The sequence below is a fragment of the Bufo bufo genome, chromosome 5 (genome assembly GCF_905171765.1).
Source record: "Bufo bufo chromosome 5, aBufBuf1.1, whole genome shotgun sequence".
NCBI lineage: Eukaryota > Metazoa > Chordata > Amphibia > Anura > Bufonidae > Bufo > Bufo bufo.
In genome coordinates, this window is record NC_053393.1 from 140,756,750 (window position 1) to 140,774,459 (window position 17,710).

General features: G+C 46.4%; 1 protein-coding gene across 1 annotated transcript in view; it reads left to right on the forward strand.

Moving 5' to 3' along the window:
- The first annotated feature begins 1,313 nt into the window (after positions 1-1,313).
- The window catches only part of PRKDC (protein kinase, DNA-activated, catalytic subunit), a 448,398-nt gene continuing 432,001 nt past the window's right edge, over positions 1,314-17,710 (forward strand). Inside the window, 4 exon segments of the mRNA XM_040433446.1 lie at positions 1,314-1,609; positions 4,026-4,102; positions 6,199-6,291; positions 16,724-16,798. Of these exon segments, the coding sequence (XP_040289380.1) occupies positions 1,405-1,609; positions 4,026-4,102; positions 6,199-6,291; positions 16,724-16,798 (450 nt within the window). The 5' untranslated portion in view covers positions 1,314-1,404.

The following is a 17,710-nucleotide window of genomic DNA, read 5'->3' on the forward strand; positions in this document are numbered from 1 at the left end:
GGAGGGCATATAAAGATCTAATTATGCTCAGAAGGCCCGACAGTGTCCATTTAAGGGTAGGTTCACATGGAGCTTGAAGGCAGGGTTGCCAACCGTCCAGAAATTCCTATACTGTCCGTAAAAATAGGTGACTGTTTTGCAGTGTCCATGAAAAAAATGTCATGTGTCCGATTTTTTGGGAGGCTGGTGGTACTTGAGCAGGTCACTTTGTAAGGCCTCTTGCACATGACGATGGTTTGGTTCCGCACCAGACCCTTTTTATGCGGCTTGGGTGTGGACCTATTTACTTCAATAGGGCCGCAAAAGATATGGACAGCATTCCGCAAAAATTATAGAACATGTCCTATTCTTGTCCGTTTTGCGGACAAGAATAGGCATTTCTATAATGGGCCGTCTGTTCCGTTCTGCAAATTGCGGAAGGCACACGGGCGGCATCCGTGTTTTGTGGATCCATAATTTACGGATTGCAAAACATGGCACGTTCATATGCAAGAGGCCTAAGGCCCCTTGCAGACGAGCATGAGCGGATTAGGTCCAGATGTGTTCAGTGAAAAATGCGCGATTTCACAAGCAAGTTTATTCAGTTATGTATGCGATCGCGTTCAGTTTTTATCATGTGGCTCTAATGTGATTTAATGCAATTTTCACGTGCGTAATAAAAAACTGAATGTATACAAACATCTCTTAGCAACCATCCGTGAAAAACGCATCGCATCCGCACTTGCTTGCAGATGCGATTTTCACACAGCCCTGTTCACTTCTAGCGTTGCGTGGAAAAACCCAGAATACAGAACATGCTGCAATTTTTACGAAACGCACAAGTGATGTGTGAAAAACAACGCTCATGTACACAGACCCGTTGAAATTAATGGGTCCGGATTCAGTGCGCATTCACGGATTGCACCCGCGCAGAATACTCGCTCGTGTGAAAGGGGCCTAATTCTCAGCATTTTAGAGCTCACAGTATTCATAATGTGCTCAGTATTAGTATCTGACCTATAGACTTGTCGTTTTCCAATTTGTCTGTAAAAAATATTGGCTGTCCGTGATTTTTGGATAAATTCTCCACCTATAATAATAAAAACTTTGGTTGCCAACTTTGCTTCGAGGAGGATTTAAACCTCCTCTATCTCCATGTGCACCTACCCTTACAGCAAACACCCCCCAAAAAAATAAGAAGCCAATACATCTATTATTTATACGATTTCCTGACTTATCGCGGTGGATGACGCCGTTTCTCGGTCGGGCTGACGGCTGCCCCTGTGTACAGGAAGCGCTTCTTCTAGTTCCTCATCGTCTGACGTACACAACGTGCGCCCTCTAGCGTCCCGTGTTTGAAGTATTGCCAGCGCCGCCTCGTCCCCGTGCAGGTTTCCCGCCTCTCCTGTCACTACTGGCCCGGACATGTCTTCGTTCGGCGCCGGTACATCCCGTTCTGATGGAGGAGATGGAGGACCCGCAGAAACGGCCGGCGGCATCTTGGCCAGTCTTCACGAACTCAAGCGCCTGCTCGGCTCCGGGGATCCCGGCACTTGTGCGGCTGCTCTCGGCCTCTTACGCAGCCTGGGAGAGGAGTGTGTGATCTCGGCGCCAGGGAGCAGTGTGCTGGGTGTGTGCGCAGACCGGGCTGACGGGAGCTCCTATATACTACATGTGTGCAGGCTGCGGTCAGACTACAACTCCCAGCAGTTGCACAGCAGCTTGAGATCTCCTGAGGAAGTTCACTGTCTGGTCACTCTGCCTGTAATGTGTACTTACTGTAGGATTCCTCTATACCGCCTTATCCCATAATTAAAGGGGTTGAGGGAAAAAAAAAGCCCTTGTATGCACATTAGACGTTTGGAGCACTGAGGGCGGGCCTTTGCCCCTTGTCCACCTGTCTTCTAATGAAGCCCCTCTTTCTCCTTGCTGTGTCCTCTCACCTGTCCCTGTAATCTCATAACTGCAGTGAGCGGCCCCATTGAAGTGAATGGATCTGCATCCGAGCTGCAAAAACGGCAGCTTGGGTGCGGACCCAAACAACGGCTGTGTGCATGAGGCCTTAGGATGCGGTTGTGTGAAATTAAAACTGATCCATCACTAAAAACATTTAAAGTCAATGGGTGACCTAAAAAAAACGGATCCGTCACCATTGACCTACAATGTTTTCAGTGCCGGATACGTTTTTATGACCGGTCACAAAACGGAATGCTCCCGGAACGGAAGACATCCTGATGCATCCTGTACGGATCTCTTTCCATTCAGAATGCATGAGGACTAAACGGAAACGTTTTTTTTTTTTTACGGTATTGAGATCCTCTGACTGATGTAGCCTTAGGGTACTTTCACACTAGCGTTAGAAGAATCCGGCAGGCAGTTCCGTTGCAAACGGATATCATTTGTTTCCGGATCCGTCTGACAAATGCATTGAAATACCGGATTTGTCTCTCCGGTGCCATCCGGAAAAACGCATCTGGTATTTATTTTTTTCACATTGTGCATGCGCAGATTGGATAACCGTATCAGTCAATGCGGCAATTTCATGAACACTTGGTACCGAATCCGGCATTTATACATTTCAATGTGTTCTGGAATTTTGGCCGGAGAAAATACAGCAGCATGCTGCGGTATTTTCTCCAAATACCGTAAAATGGACTTAATTGAAGACATCCTGATGCATCCTGTACGGATTACTCTCCATTCAGAATCCATTAGGATAAAACTGATCAGTTCTTTTTCGGTACTGAGCCCCTAGGACGGAACTCAGCGCCGGAAAAGAATTACGCTAGTGTGAAAGTACCCTAAGCTGCTTATTCAAGTGCTGCCTGTGACTACTGCTAGTAGGGTAACGCAGGCAGAGCCGGATACTGCTATCCACCACCGGACCCCCATTTACTATCATGTGATCGGGCCGGAAACTGTATGTGGCAGATCTTTAGCAGTTTTCTCCCTCTCCCTGCAGGCGCGGTCTCTGAGGGCTCATGCACATGGCCATTAGTGTTTCGCAGTCCGCAAATTGTGGAACCGCAAAGCACAGATCCCGGCGAGTGCATGCTGCCATTTTCTTTTTCATACTAATATAGGACATCATCATATCTTTTGTTGCGGGGCCACAGAACAGACAAGCGGATGCGGACAGCACACAGTTCACTATCCGCATCTTTTGCAGCCCCATTAAAATGGGTCTGCATCCGATCCGCAAAAAATACGCATCGGATGCTGTCCAAACGTACGGTCGTGTGCATGTTGTCCCTGAGCTATCGGTGATATATTATATCCTGTACAATGCACAGGAGAAAACGGATTCAGTCTCAGTCTGGGAAACGAGCTCCATGCGGCAGTGGTATTTCCCAGACTACAGTTGAGTGGACCTGCTGTGAGAAGGGATCATGAATCATTCATCGTGATGCTGTGAGTTCAGTCCGGAGAATACAGCTCGTTTCCTGCTCTGAATAAGCTTGTGTGAAACTGCCGGACTTTCTCACTCAGAAGCACCATATAGAAAACTCTGGGACCCCACAATTCATTCTGTGTATGGCCTCATGCACACGACCGTTGTTTTGGTCCGCATCCGAGCTCGGGTGCGGACCCATTCACTTCAATGGGGCCGCAAAAGATGCGAACAGCACTCCTTGTGCTGTCCACATCCGTGGCTCCGTTCCGTGGTCTGCAAAAAAAATATAACCTGTCCTATTCTTGTCAGTTTTGCGGGCAAGTCTAGGCAGTTATATCAATGGCTGTCTGTGCCGTTCCGCAAATTGCGGAATGCACACGGACACCATTCATGTTTTGTGGATCCGCAATTTGCAGACTGCAAAACACACAACGGTCGTGTGCATGCGACCTATAGATGATAAATACATTTAGTGGGATAACACCTTTATCCACAGCAAAATCCACCCCGTGTGGCCGTCCTCTGACTACTTAGGTGTGTATTCCACAACAACGTCATCTAGTAATAACGTCTCGCCTACCGGTAATGAGATGGACTGAAGAAAATCCATCTTTAATTGTATTCACTTGGAAATGTTTTTTTCTCTTCAAAGCTTTGAACACATCCTTGGTCTTTTCTAAGGATTATGGTCTGCTGGAGTTCATCCACAAATCCCTGATCATGGAAGAAGTAAGTTGGTTTTCCACGGTCCGCTCTGACTTTTCGCTGAGGGTATGGCCGCGCTGCAGTAAAGTACCACGCAGCCATTCTATTTAATGTAATGAGGTCATCAATATCAGATCTGCAGGGGTCTGACACCTGGCACACGCCGATCAGCTGGTGCTCCATGCGGGCGCTGTTTCCTCTTCACTACACGACGCAGCGCAGTGTAATTACAAGTACCTGCTGTATTCACATGAATGAAGCAAGTACTCTTAATAACGCTGCACTTGTGAGACGACAGGAAGCAGTGAGTACTCGCATGGACTGACATCTCTTCTTCAAACAGCTGATCGGCAAGGGTGAGAATGTCGGACTCCCGCCAATCAGATCATCAATATATATTGCTGCACAACCCCTTTAAGGCCTCTTTCATGCCGTGTTTTTTTTTTTATTTCCAATGGGAAATCAATTTTTAGGTGAAACTGGGTTTGTTCCCAAAATGTATGCAAATTGATGTCCATTTTTATGACTGATCTGTTTTTATCTGGAAGCAGGGCCAATATAGAAAAAAGGTAAAGTTTGGATTGTGTGACCTGGTTGGTTGAATTTTTGGACAAGGTGTGTGTCCGTGGGAGGCTTTTTTTTTTTTTTTTAATCAATAGAATAAACCAAAAAACGGATGCTATTATTTAATGGATCTGCCTATTACTTCCTAATATGTTTGAAGGGGTTGTCTGGCCTTGGACAACCTCCATTGTCCTAACATGTGCCCCACAAAAACACCACATTCGCCTGTCTGGGGTATCACCGTAACCGTGCTGCATACCCATTCCTGGCTGCTTCCAGTCTCCACATGACCAGAGTGTGGCTTGGTCCTGCAGCCACAGCTGTGCTCTACCGTTCAAGCATATGTGAAGGCTGAGGCAGTGATTGAATGCAGCGGTCAAGGGACCAAGCCACTTCCTAGTCTCGCAGGAACAGGTCAGTTTCACGGATATGGCGGGACTGCGGACGTGTTTTTTTTTTCTTTTTGTTAGGACCGTAGGGGTTGTTGGCTCCTAGGCCAGGTAACCACTTTAATGGAATATAAAAAATATGGTGTGAAAGGTGCCTAAGGGCTCATGCACACGACAGTATGTATTTTGCGGTCCGCAAAAAAACGGATCAGCAAAGAATACGGATGACGTCGGTGTGCATTACGGATTTTGTGGAACGGACCAGTTGGTCCCTAATAGAACAGTCCTATCCTTGTCCGTAATGCGGACAATAATAGGACATGTTCTATTCTTTTGCGGAACGGACATAAGGAAACGGAATGCACACGGAGTAACTTCTGTTTTTTTTTTTTTTTGCGGACCCATTGAAATGAATGGTTCCGCATATGGTCTGCAAAAAAAACTTAACGGACACGGAAAGAAAATACGTTCATGTGCATGAGCCCTAAGAGTTCTGTGCAGGCATTTATAACTACTGGCCATGCTGTAAGTAACGCATACATATTTAGGTTCTCAGGCACACGGCACCAGAGTGCTTGCAGGTTTGTAGGCACTCTATGTATCCATATGACACTTCAGTGAAGCACTCTCTTCTGGCTGGTTCTTCTAATGGAGACGATCTACATAATAAGGCATTTCATAGAGCATGCCGCAAATTATTTTTCACATTTATGCAGATTGTGTATGAATTTGTTGGGGGAAAAAAAAACCCTCTGATTAGAGAAATAATATGGGTGGGTGATCAGTGCTATATTTTAGTACATGATTGCTGTCTTAGGGCTCTTTCACACGAGCGGATGCCATGCGTGAAAGAGAGCCAAGCCCCGTTCCAGACAGCAGAGACGCGGAGCATTAACATGATTGATAATGCTCTGTGCCTCTGTGATCTGTTTACTACAAAATTACCGTGAGATAAAGTCACCGTGATTTTGTAGTAAAAAGGTCACAGAGAGGCAAAGAGCATTATCAATCATGTTAATGCTCCGCGTCTCTGCTGTCTGGAACGGGGCTTGGCTCTCTTTCGCGCAGTGGATACCACGCACGGCATCCGCTCGTGTAAAAGAGCCCTTATAGTTTCATGTATCCACAATTACTTGGTTTTCCAGTGTGATTTCTGTTTGGCTATAGTATCGAGACTGTCGAGAAGAAGCATTAAAATTCCTGGTCACCTTTCTGGAGAAAATAGGCCAGAATTCACAACCATATGCCTTAGAAATCAAGGTAAAATCTTGCATCTTTTATGATTTTGTAAGCAACTGTGCCAATCTTGATAAGTGCATTGTCTTATAACTTTGTTAATGTCATTGTGCTAAATGGTATGTTCAGATATTTTGTAAGACCCTATTAACATCTTTCACTTACCCAAATACCTTGCAGGGATACTCCCCTGAACCCCTGCCAGTCAGCTGCTCTGCAGTAGTTCTGGCACTGGGAGTCAGCACTAGAATTACACTGCTGTCCCCACTATGTGGTGGATGAAGCTGGTACTGTAGTGCTGCTGCCATTGGAGTGCATGGGAGCAGTGGTGCAGTAATGAGCTTTATTCACTGCACAATGGACGGAGCCGTGTATTTCCAGTGCTGGAGCTACTTCAAGACAGCTGATCAGTGGGTGTGCTCGGTGTCGTACCCATGCCAATTAGATATTGATGGTCCCTTTAATGGACAAGGTGCAGTGAATTATTCTTTTTGGCTTACTTACTTCATAAATATGTCTAAAATGAGATCCGACAAATTGTTCTGAAAATGCCCCAAATTTCTCGCCCATATTCATTGGAACCGTGGGTATAGCTATGTCCTCTAGGAGGCGTTGACACTAGTAAAAGCTGTTAGCTCCTCCCCTGGCAGCTATACCCCCTCCAGCTTGGAGAGAGAGCTTCAGTTTTTTCTAGTGTCAATAGGAGGCATGACCTCACTGCTCTTCAGGGTAGTTCCTGAAGATTTTTTTTATTTTAGTTTTTTACTTTCCTTCTTTTCAGATGGGAAACAGTGGTCGCCTAGCCTCCCTGTTCTCCCGGGGGAGCACGCCAGCGTTGGTCCGTCACGCTGCCTCCTCCCCCACAAGAAGACAAGGTGGACCAGGGCAGCCTCGCTCCCCTGCATCCTGCCAGCAGAAGGGTCACTGAGGTCTGCCAAAGAAAGACCCTCCCGCCATACCAGACTCCTGCCACTCTGGTGCCAGCTGCTGAGGAGGTGACCCTGCTGGAAAAAGGTGACCTTGTGGGTCCATTTATGGAGGGTGAAGAGAAGAGGATGTAGATGAGGTGAGTACACGGGACTAGGTAAGTATTGAACCCTCTTCCCCCTCCCTCCCTCTTTGGCATATCAAGGGTTAACAGGCACGGCTGCCAGGGAACTTTATTTATCCTAGAAACAAGACCCCTAAGGCAGAAAGGGTTAATTCCGCCACCAACGATATCGCGGACGCCCCCTCTAGGTCGACGGCTATTCCGGCTCATAGGGGTTTAATGAAAAGAGAGGAGCACCATGGCCTCTGAGGAATCTCTGTTCTCTCAGCGAAAAAGAGAGGAGCATAGGTGACTCCTGCTCCCCGCTATTCACCACCATATTCCGCCCCTTTCACCACCAACGATATCGCGCACGCCTCGTGCGCCGCGGTGCATTTTTAGAACATTGGACTCCAGCTGCGGGGGTGGCTACCTCTGCCCGACTCCGGGCTCCAGCGGCAGGTGGCAGTGTGTGTGTTTTCCTCCGGGGACGGGCACCTCCAGCCGGTGGGGGCAATTCGCGCTCCGCTACCAGGTCTCTTTTTTTTTCGTCCGGCAGTGTTCCCGGTTAGCCGTGTATGAAGCTTAGGCCCCGCTTTGCGGCATACTAGGCCGCAACTTCATCCCCTGGGTGAGGGGGCAGCGGCGAGCTGGCGCAAATTCTTCCCGCCTAGCTGTTCCCCTCCCAGAAGCCAGCTGAGCACCGCCCCTGGTCTTCTAGGCACTTAACCCTTCCTGGCAAGCCGCTTCTTTTAGGCCGGCGCCGGGTTAGAAGGCAGTGCAGTTGCTGATATTCAAATTAACCCTTCATACGTTATCTCAGTTGTATAAAAAAAAAAAGGAAAAAAAAAAGGCGCATTTAATACGGGCCCCCCTCAGCACACATCATAACCGTGCGGTACCAGACTGGGTCCGTGCCCTGTCTCGGTCACAGGAGGACCTCTCATTGTCCCAATCTGCCTACACGGTCGCTTAATAGATAATTCTGCATGCACCTGCGCAATACAGTGAAGGACCCCTGAAGCATTCCCAATACGCCCTCCGGGGCCCTTTGGCTGACAATCCTCCACCTGCGCGATCAAGGAGGACCTCTGACATTCCCAATACACTCTCCTGGGTCGTTTGGTTGATAATTCTCCACCTGCGCAATCCAGTGGAGGGACCTCTAGAAGTTCCCATTCCACCCCCTGGGTAGTTTGGTTGATAAGTCCCCACCTGCGCAGTTCGCGACTGCCAGGGGCGTGATTCTGAGGGGTAGACCTACGCGCAAGCGGACCACAGCAGGACATCTTTTCTCTTTGAAATCTCCGCACCCCTACCCTGCCTCCCTGGGTCACACTCGGACACACCCTCCCTGGAGAGGGTCAGTCCGAGGGGAGGGGGGGGGGGGGAATCACTGATTCAGACCCTGACGTAAATCCGAAGCAATCTCCCAAGATTACGTCCACGGTGGCCAGCAGTACTTATCGTATGCATTGCCCCCTTCCATAGGCGGAATAATTGCAATACAGTACTTGCCTTATACATTGTCCCCTGCCATAGGTGGACTAAGTACAATAACACTGTTTTCAGTGCCGGGCGTATACATTCCTCCTTCCGTAGGTGGCGTAATTGCATCTCCACTGGGTTCAGTACCTGCAGTACGCAATAGCCCCTTCCATTGGTGGCGGGATGACATTATCACTGGTTACAATGTGTGCTGTATGCATTACCCCCATACTTAGGTGCAATAATTGCACTCCCACAGGGTACAGGACTCGCCATGTGCACTAGTTCCCACCGTGGGCATTAACCCCCCTTTATAGGGGAGTCTTTCCCTACCACTGGCTTAAGTACTTACTGTATGCATTCCACCTTCCATAGGTAGGGTAATTGCACATGGTCCTGACTGTCGCGCTATCCCTCTCCATAGGTGGAGTGTTGCACTTCACCGTGCTTCCAGCTACATTACCCCCTTCCACAAGTGATCCACTAGCGGGGAATACCTAAACACCTTGGGATGCTGCAATTCAACTACGCCACGGCTCTACGTGCCTTCGCTTATTTCACAAGGGGACGTGGCAGCAGTCGATACCCGCGGGTTCCCAATACACTTACTCTAGTGGTATATGGGTGCCACCAGTGGATACGGTGGCTATTCCTTTTCTTTTGGAGCTGGTTTTGGACATGCTTATAACATCCTCGGTCTTCTCAGGGTGTTGCCTAGCATCACTTGTGTTCTAAACCCCCCCCCCCATCTCCATGGGCCTCCACCGTTCGAGTCTGTCATGATATTGTCCGCATCAATGCGGAGTGCATACACCATTGCACATATATGGTGAGTACATTCCAGCGAGTCGAGCGTTCACTGACTCTGTATTCTCTACCCACCACTCCTCCTTCTCTGAGGAAGTGGTTATGCTGGCACTCTGGTTTAGCTACTACAGCGTGTCCCCCCCCACACATATGCCGCTTTTTCGCTAATGCTCAAGTTCGTAGTCGCTGCAGTGGGATATCCCCTCAGGTAGGGGTCCTACACTGGCGCTAGCTTTGGCAGTTGCTCCTGTTCAGCGCCCTTCCAGTTAGAGTTTTTACGGTAGCTCTACTTCACTGGAGCAGTATAGTACGTGGCTTCCACGGATAGTCTCAGGCCTCCCCCTCACTTTGCGCTGATGGGGCAAGCGCTGGCTACTACTGTGGGAGTGGTATTGCGTTACAACTACATACTTAGGTTTTTACTGCACAGCTCATTCGTCAGGTGCTGGACTCTTCTAGCACTGAATTCGGTGGCCTCTGCGGGTGGCCCCCTCCTCTTCTGCGGTATGGGGCTAGCAATACAGTGTGACTCCCCTTGCCTGGCTTCCTCCTCAGGCAGAGTTTTTTTGCGCAGCCACTTAATCCTTGGCTACTTTTGTATAGCGCCGATCTCAGATGTAGAATGGGCTTCAGTCCTAGCCTAATCCTCTCCTGTCTTTTCTTCCTCTGGCTCCTGGTTCATAGCCACCCCGCAAGCCTTGGTAGCTCCTACGTTACTACCTTTCTATCATCTGCTTTTGCACGGGGTATTCGTTTTGTGGCTCTCTGGTCCCGACTGGTGGGCTGTGACGCCCACCACATCCCTCCTTCTCCAGGGAATCCTTCCATTGGTCCTGGGTGTGCTAACGGTATCTACACTACAGATTCCCACCTTTCTCTCCCGAGCAAGAGATCCGAAAGCATGCGGCGTGGACGCCCTGATGTCTCCTTAACAGGAGTTCTCCCTCCTTGCGTGTTTTCCCCTTCCCCCTCCTACCCAGAGTTCTACGGAAGATCAGGATGGAGGGCATTCCGACAATCCTATTCGATCCGGATTGGCCCTGTCATGTATGTTAAGCTGACCTCGTTTTTCTTCTAGGAGACGTCCCTCGGTCACTGCCACTCAGAGACGACATTCTTTCTCAGGGACCGGTCTTCCATCAGCATTTAAGGTCTCTTCGTTTGACGGCGTGGCCATTGAAACCGCCATTCTAACGCGCAGAGGGTTTTTGGCGGATGTCATCCGCACTATGATTTAGGACAGGAAGCCTGCGTCGTCCAGGATTTATTACAAGACCTGGAGGTCCTTCCTGGGTTCTGTAAAATTTGAAATATTCCACCATAATCTCTCCCCACGGTTCTGTCCTTTTTCAATCTGGGTTGGACCTTGGTCTGGCCCTTAGTTCTTGAAGGTGCCGGCGCTTCTATTCTTTTCCAGCTCCCTCTGTCCCCCTTGGGGCGGTAAGGACTTTTTTTCAGGGAGTGGCACATATGGTTCCTCTGTACCTTCCTCCTTTACCGCATTGGGATCTGAATTTAGTCCTCTCAGCGCTCCAGGTTTCCCCCCCTGGAGCCCTTGCAGGAGATTTCTCTCCGACTCCTGTCCTGGAAAGTAGTTTTTCTGGTCGCTATCGCTTCCATCAGACGGGTGTCTGAGTTGGCGGCGCTCTCTTGCAGAGAACCCTTCCTGGTTATTCATAGTGACAAGGTGGTTCGCCGGCCTGTCCCTTCTTTTCTTCCGAAGGTGGTCTCTGACTTCCATATTAACGAGGAAATTGTCCTTCCCTCACTGTGCCCATCTCCTTCACACCCTAAGGAAAAGGAGTTACACCATTTGGACGTTGTCAGAGCTTTGAAGATCTATTTAGCAGCCTCCGTTCCCTTCCGCCGTACGGATCCCCATTTTGTCATTCTGGAGGGTACTCGAAAGGGATTGGCGGCTTCCAAGGTGGCAATCGCACGCTAAATTTGGTCTACAATTGCTGAAGCATACTGCGCCTGAGGCAGGTTTCCGCCCTTAGGTGTCACGGCTCACTCCTCCAGAGCGGTGGGCGCATCTTGGGCTCTGAGGAATCGCGCTTCGGCTGCACAGTCGTGTAAGGCTGCTACTTGGCCCTCCTTACACACAGTCACAAACTTTTACCAGGTGCATACTTTGCATTGGCGGATGCTGCCTTAGGCCGCATGGTCTTGCAGGCGGCAGTTTCTTAGATGCCTGCAGTGACGATTGCTTACCTGGGTCTGTGGTATTTCCCTCCCTGTGGACTGCTTTTGAACGTCCCACAGTTCCTATGTCCCCAATGAATATAGGCGAGAAAAGGAGATTTTTGTATAACTTACCAGTAAAATCTCTTTCTCGCTCTTCATTGGGGGACACAGCACCCACCCAGTATTGTTGTTCGACCACAGTTGTGGCAGTTGCTGGTTTGAACCCTGTTGGGTCCTTTGGCATGGTTGGTGTTCCATGTTTTTTCTTTGGTTTGCTTGCTTCTCCTACTGCTTGTGCACAAACTGAAGCTCTCCCTCCAGGCTGGAGGGGGTATAGCTGCCAGGGGAGGAGCTAACAGCTTTATCTTGTGTCAACGCCTCCTAGAGGACATGGCTATACCCACGGTTCCTGTGTCCCCCAATGAAGAGCGAGAAAGAGATTTTACTGGTAAGTTATACAAAAATCTCCATTTTTTGTGATAACTTCAGAATTCAGACACAGCCACAATAGTAAATGTAGACCTCAGTGAAGTTAAATGTCCCCCAGAGGTCTTGTATGACCTTTATGGGGGACAAAAATATAAAATTAAAAAAATTAAAATAATAATGTGTTTTATAAAAAAAAGTTTCACATGTAAAAAATTACCCTATTAAGTCATTTAAAAAATTTAAAAAATAGAAAAAAATTGACCATACCAACCGGATCTATAAAAATATCACATGATCTACCCCATCAAGTGAATGGTGTTAATAAAAAATATTTAAAAAAATGACACCAGCTTTTTTTGTGAGTTCACCTCCCAAAAAATGAGACAAGAAGTGACCGGAAAGCCAAATGTAACCCAAAATAGTGCCAATAAAAACTACAGCTTGTCCCGCAAAAATAAGCACCCTCGCAGCTCAGTCAACAAAAAATACAAAAAAGTTATCGCTCTAATAAAACATGGCAGAAAATTCTGATGCCGCTCCTTTCCTTCTGAGCCCTGGCGTATCCCCAAATAACAGTTTACGACCACAGTTGGGATGTTACTGTATTGAGGAGAAAATGGGTAACAAATTGTGGGGTATATTCTACTGTTATCTTTTGTGAAAAAGACAGTTTGGGCCTAAAGCATTTTCTTGTAAAAAAAGAAAAAGGTAATTTAATTTTTCATTTTCACAGCCACGGGTTATAAATTTTATGAAACTCTTGTTGGGTCAAAGTGCTCACTACACCCATTAAAAATTGGGTGGTGTAGTTTGCAAAATGTGATATAGAGAAATCCGCAGCACTCGTCCAATTCAATCAGTGGTGTTTTATTTAGTACCCTCGGGTCTTTATCAAGCAGTGTGAAATTTAACAGTGAACCTTAAATAGACCACTAACATGTTTAAGGTTCACGGTGTTATATTTCACACTGCTTGATAAAGACCTGAGGGTCGAAACGTCGCTATGTATGCTGCCTAACTACTAAATAAAACACCACTGATTGAATTGGACGAGTGCTGCGGATTTCTCTACATTGCTGTTTCCACTAGGTTCCCGAGTCGGGATCCCGAGCCAGGACCCCTCACTGAGTGCACCGCATTGCCCTGGATGCATACCAGGTGACTTGAACATTGAATATGGATTTATCCCACTAAGGGGCTTGGAGAGCTGCTTATCTTTTTTTTGTATCTGGTTTATAAAATGTGGTCACTTTTTGGGGGTTTTCACTGTAGGGATACCTCCAGGGTCTCCTCAAATGCAACATGGCATCCAAAGACCAATCCAGCAAAATCTGCCCTCCAAAAACCATATGGCGCTCCTTCGGAGCCCTGTCATGTGCCCATACAGCAGTTTACGACCACATATGGGGTGTTTCTGCAAACTTCAGAATCGGGGTAATAAATACTGACATTTGTTTTGCAACCTTTGATGTGTTACAGGAAAAAATTGATTTAAAATGGGAAATCTGCAAAAAAAGGGAAATTTTGAAATGCCACCTCTATTTTGCTTTAATTCCTGTGGAATACTTAAAGGTTAAACAACATTTCTAAAACCAGTTTTGAATCGTTTGAGGGGTGTAGTTTCTAAAATGGGGTCATTTATGGGTAATTTCTTTACTGTGAGCTCCTTTTAAAATGACTTCAGAACTAAACTAGTCCTTAAATTTTTTTTCGAATTTCAAAAATTGCTTCTAAAATTCTAAACCTTCTGACGTTCTAATAAAATATTACATTAACATAATGATGCAAACATAAAGTAGACATATGGTGAATGTTAATTAAGGAGTATAATATGAGACCTCACTGTCTTAAAAGCAGAGAGATTAAAATTTAGAAAACAGTGAGTTTTTTTAATTTTCGTTATCTTTGATTTTTTTTTTTATAAATGTAAAACATATTGACTTAAATTCACCACTGTCATGAAGTACAATGTGTTACGAGACAATCTCCGAATGGCTTGGATAAGTAAAGGCGTTCCAAAGTTATTACCACATAAAGCGACACGTCATATTTGCAAAATTAGGCCTGGTCAGGAAGGAGGCAAATGGCCCGGTCTGGAAGTGGTTAAAAAAAACTGCATCACATGTGAACTGAGCCTGTAAATAATTTAAGTAACATTTCTAGTAAAAATGATTACACATGACATTCATACCAGTGAGGGTACAGCCACGCGGCATGGACGTGCAGCCACTCGGTCAGACAAATTCTTTCTTATTTCTCACTGTTCATTGTTAATGGCTGCACGGTTTTGTTGCTTTACAGAGCGCCCATTACCAATTAAACAGTTTAAAGAGTTTTTAATGACCGATTAAGCTGCTGCATGGCCTTGCCCGCGGTTGTACCCTCTCTGTTGTGCACTTCAAGTGTAATCACTTAAGAGGTGAATACTGCGGTGCCTTTCTTAGGCTACTTTCACACTAGCGTTCGGGGCTCCGCTTGTGAGTTCCGTTTGAAGGCTCTCACAAGCGGCCCCGAACGGATCCGTGTAGCCCTAATGCATTCTGAGTGGATGCGGATCCGCTCAGAATGCATCAGTCTGGCACCGTTTGTTCTCCGCTCAGCAGGCGGACACCTGAACGCAGCTTGCAGCGTTCGGGTGTCCGCCTGGCCGTGCGGAGGCAAACGGATCCGCCCAGACTTACAATGTAAGTCAATGGGGACGGATCCGTTTGAAGATGACACAGTATGGCTCAATCTTCAAACGGATCCGTCCCCCATTGACTTTCAATGTAAAGTCAAAACGGATCCGTTTGCATTATCAAAAAAAAAAAAAAAACAGACGGATCCGCACCTAACGCAGGTGTGAAATTAGCCTTATCTGCATGGTTGAAGTTGCACCCCACCGCTTCTCAGCCGCTGAGGAGATGCCAGTACTGATCGTGTGATATTTTACCTAATCACACAAATAATCAGACTGGCTTATGTCAAAGTGCTAATAATTTACGTTGACAGCAGAAGTATTTTGGGTTTAGATCTCCCCATTTAAATTCTAGAAAAACATATCCGTGTCTCTCCCGATGTGCTTATGCAGTGTATGGTCATAGCTTTTAGGGAGCTTGGCTTATGACCATTGCCCGAGGGGATGCATGACTCACATCTGTGGTGTAAGTTTGGAACCTGCAGGATAGGCACTGTTGCTTGATTGCCCTGTTACCCAGGAGGGGCACGGCATGGCGGCTCTGTTATGAATTGTATGCTCGTTCTGTTGTGGTATCATTGTCGCTTGCTGGCTATTTTATAAGGACAGTGCCGTAATAATATCCACAGCCCACTGTAGTGTGAGGTTACTGGAGCGTTGTTCAAAATTGCTGTTCTTTGGAGAACTTCCTTGGAATCACTTTGTCTTGGTGGTACTTGGCTTACAAACACTGAGCAAGCATAGTTGCAAAGGTCCATTCTCCTATATTATCTTTGTCCTAGTTTGATGTGACAAGTTCTCTTTACAAATGGATAATTTCCTTGATACTGCCCAACTTTAGGCTCCATTCACACGTCCGTGGTGTGTTGCGGATCCGCAACACACCCGCCCGGCACCCCTATAGAAATGCCTATTCTTGTCCGCAGCTGCGGACAAGAATAGGACATGTTCTATCTTTTGCGGAGCTGCGGACCCGAAGATCGGGGCCGCGCTCCGCAAATGCGGATGCGGACAGCACACTGTGTGCTGTCTGCATCCATTCCGTCCCCATAGAAAATGAATGGGTCCCACCCGTTCCGCAAAATTGCGGAACGGATGCGGACCCATTTGCGGACGTGTGAATGGAGCCTTACTTTGTATTTATAGTCCAGGTAAGTGCAGCATAGCCTTTGTTCATGTGTTAGAAGCTCAGTCAGCCTCTCGAGCAGATTTCTAACATTTGACAGAAGACTGAGATGCATTATAAGTCAATGAGGTGTGTCAGGTGCCCATGATGTCCGTTGTGGTTTCCATTAAAAATAGAAACGACAATGCAGATGTGAACTGAGCCCTAATGGGGTTGTCCAGAATTTTACTATTGACTCTTGATCGGCTGCTTTGGGCTGGCTCCGGCCCTTCAAAGTGAATGGGAGCAGGACCAAGGATAAGCCGTCACTTGTTAAGTCCTGGACAACCCTTTTATTAATCATTGTATAGTGATGTTTTGCTACTTTTTCACATATAATTCCTCAGCATTATCGGCAAGTGAATGGTAATGTTGGATGAGACTGCATTACTCTTTTAGGCTATGATCACCTGAGCTCCTTTCAGAGACCTCATTGCAGATTTTTGTCATATTCCATGCAGTGCTATTTTCCAGTCAAAACAACTGAGATCTCGGCCGAACCTGTCGGTCCTTGTTATAAGTTAGTGATGTCCATTGCGCGCTGTTGGTGTCCCTTGCGTAACTGATCCTGCAATGTGTTGTGGTTTCTGATATAAGTGGAGACTAAGATGTATATGTAATAGAGTTGGTTGAGCATCTTCCTATAACTGATTTCATGTTTCTTTTTCATTAGAAAATATGTGTCATTGCATACACAAAAGAAAAATATGCTAAGTGCAAAGTAGCTGCATTAGATCTTCTAATTAAGGTAACTATGATAAGGTTTGTCGAGTGGCAGAGTCCTTTACTGATATACGGTAAGTCATGCTATACTCGCAAACATTATGTAGCTGAACAGTTTGGCAAGATAATTTTATCTTTATATATGCCGGCATGTTTGCTGTCTGTTAAAAAGAGTAAAGTGCTTACAATGTTATTTAATTGTTAACAATTTGTGATTGCTTCGTTCAAAACTTCGGATTAATACTGTATGGAGATCCGTCTCTGTACAGTATTAAAATGCATGGGCTCTGATGAGCCAAAGTAAGTTATTGGCGAAGTCGCATGAGACTTCTTTAATAACTTCAGTAGTTGATTTTTAAAGTGAAAAACCACTTTTAAAACTTGGAACTGAACTCTGGTTCGGTTCCAACTGGTACCTCGGAACCGAACGTGAGTTTATTTCCACGTTTTAAAAGTGGTTTTCCACTTTAAAAATCAACTACCGAAGTTATTCAACGAAATCTCATACGACTTTGAAAATAACTGACTTCGGCTCATACATTCTAATACTGTACGGAGATGTATCTCCGTACAGTATTAATCTGAAGTTTTAAACGAAGCGACTTCAGGTGTAGCATCCAAAGCTCGCTTCACTCACACCATTTCATGTATGGTAAATAGTGATATCGAAACAATTTTGTTAAAATGGCTATATTATATTCCTACCAACTTTATTGCTGTGTTATTAACCGTACTTACATATGTTTAAAGAGATTGCATCACCTAGTCGGAATGTACCAGTTTGCATAAATGGCTATGCCAACTTATACATCTTATTTTAGTGTTTATGCAGAGACTCATGATTTAAAAAAAACTACGTGAGGGTGATACTCTTTTGTTCTCTGTGCTCTGCGTTAGCAGTGTACATGTATTTGGCATCGCAGTTCGCTGGAGAATT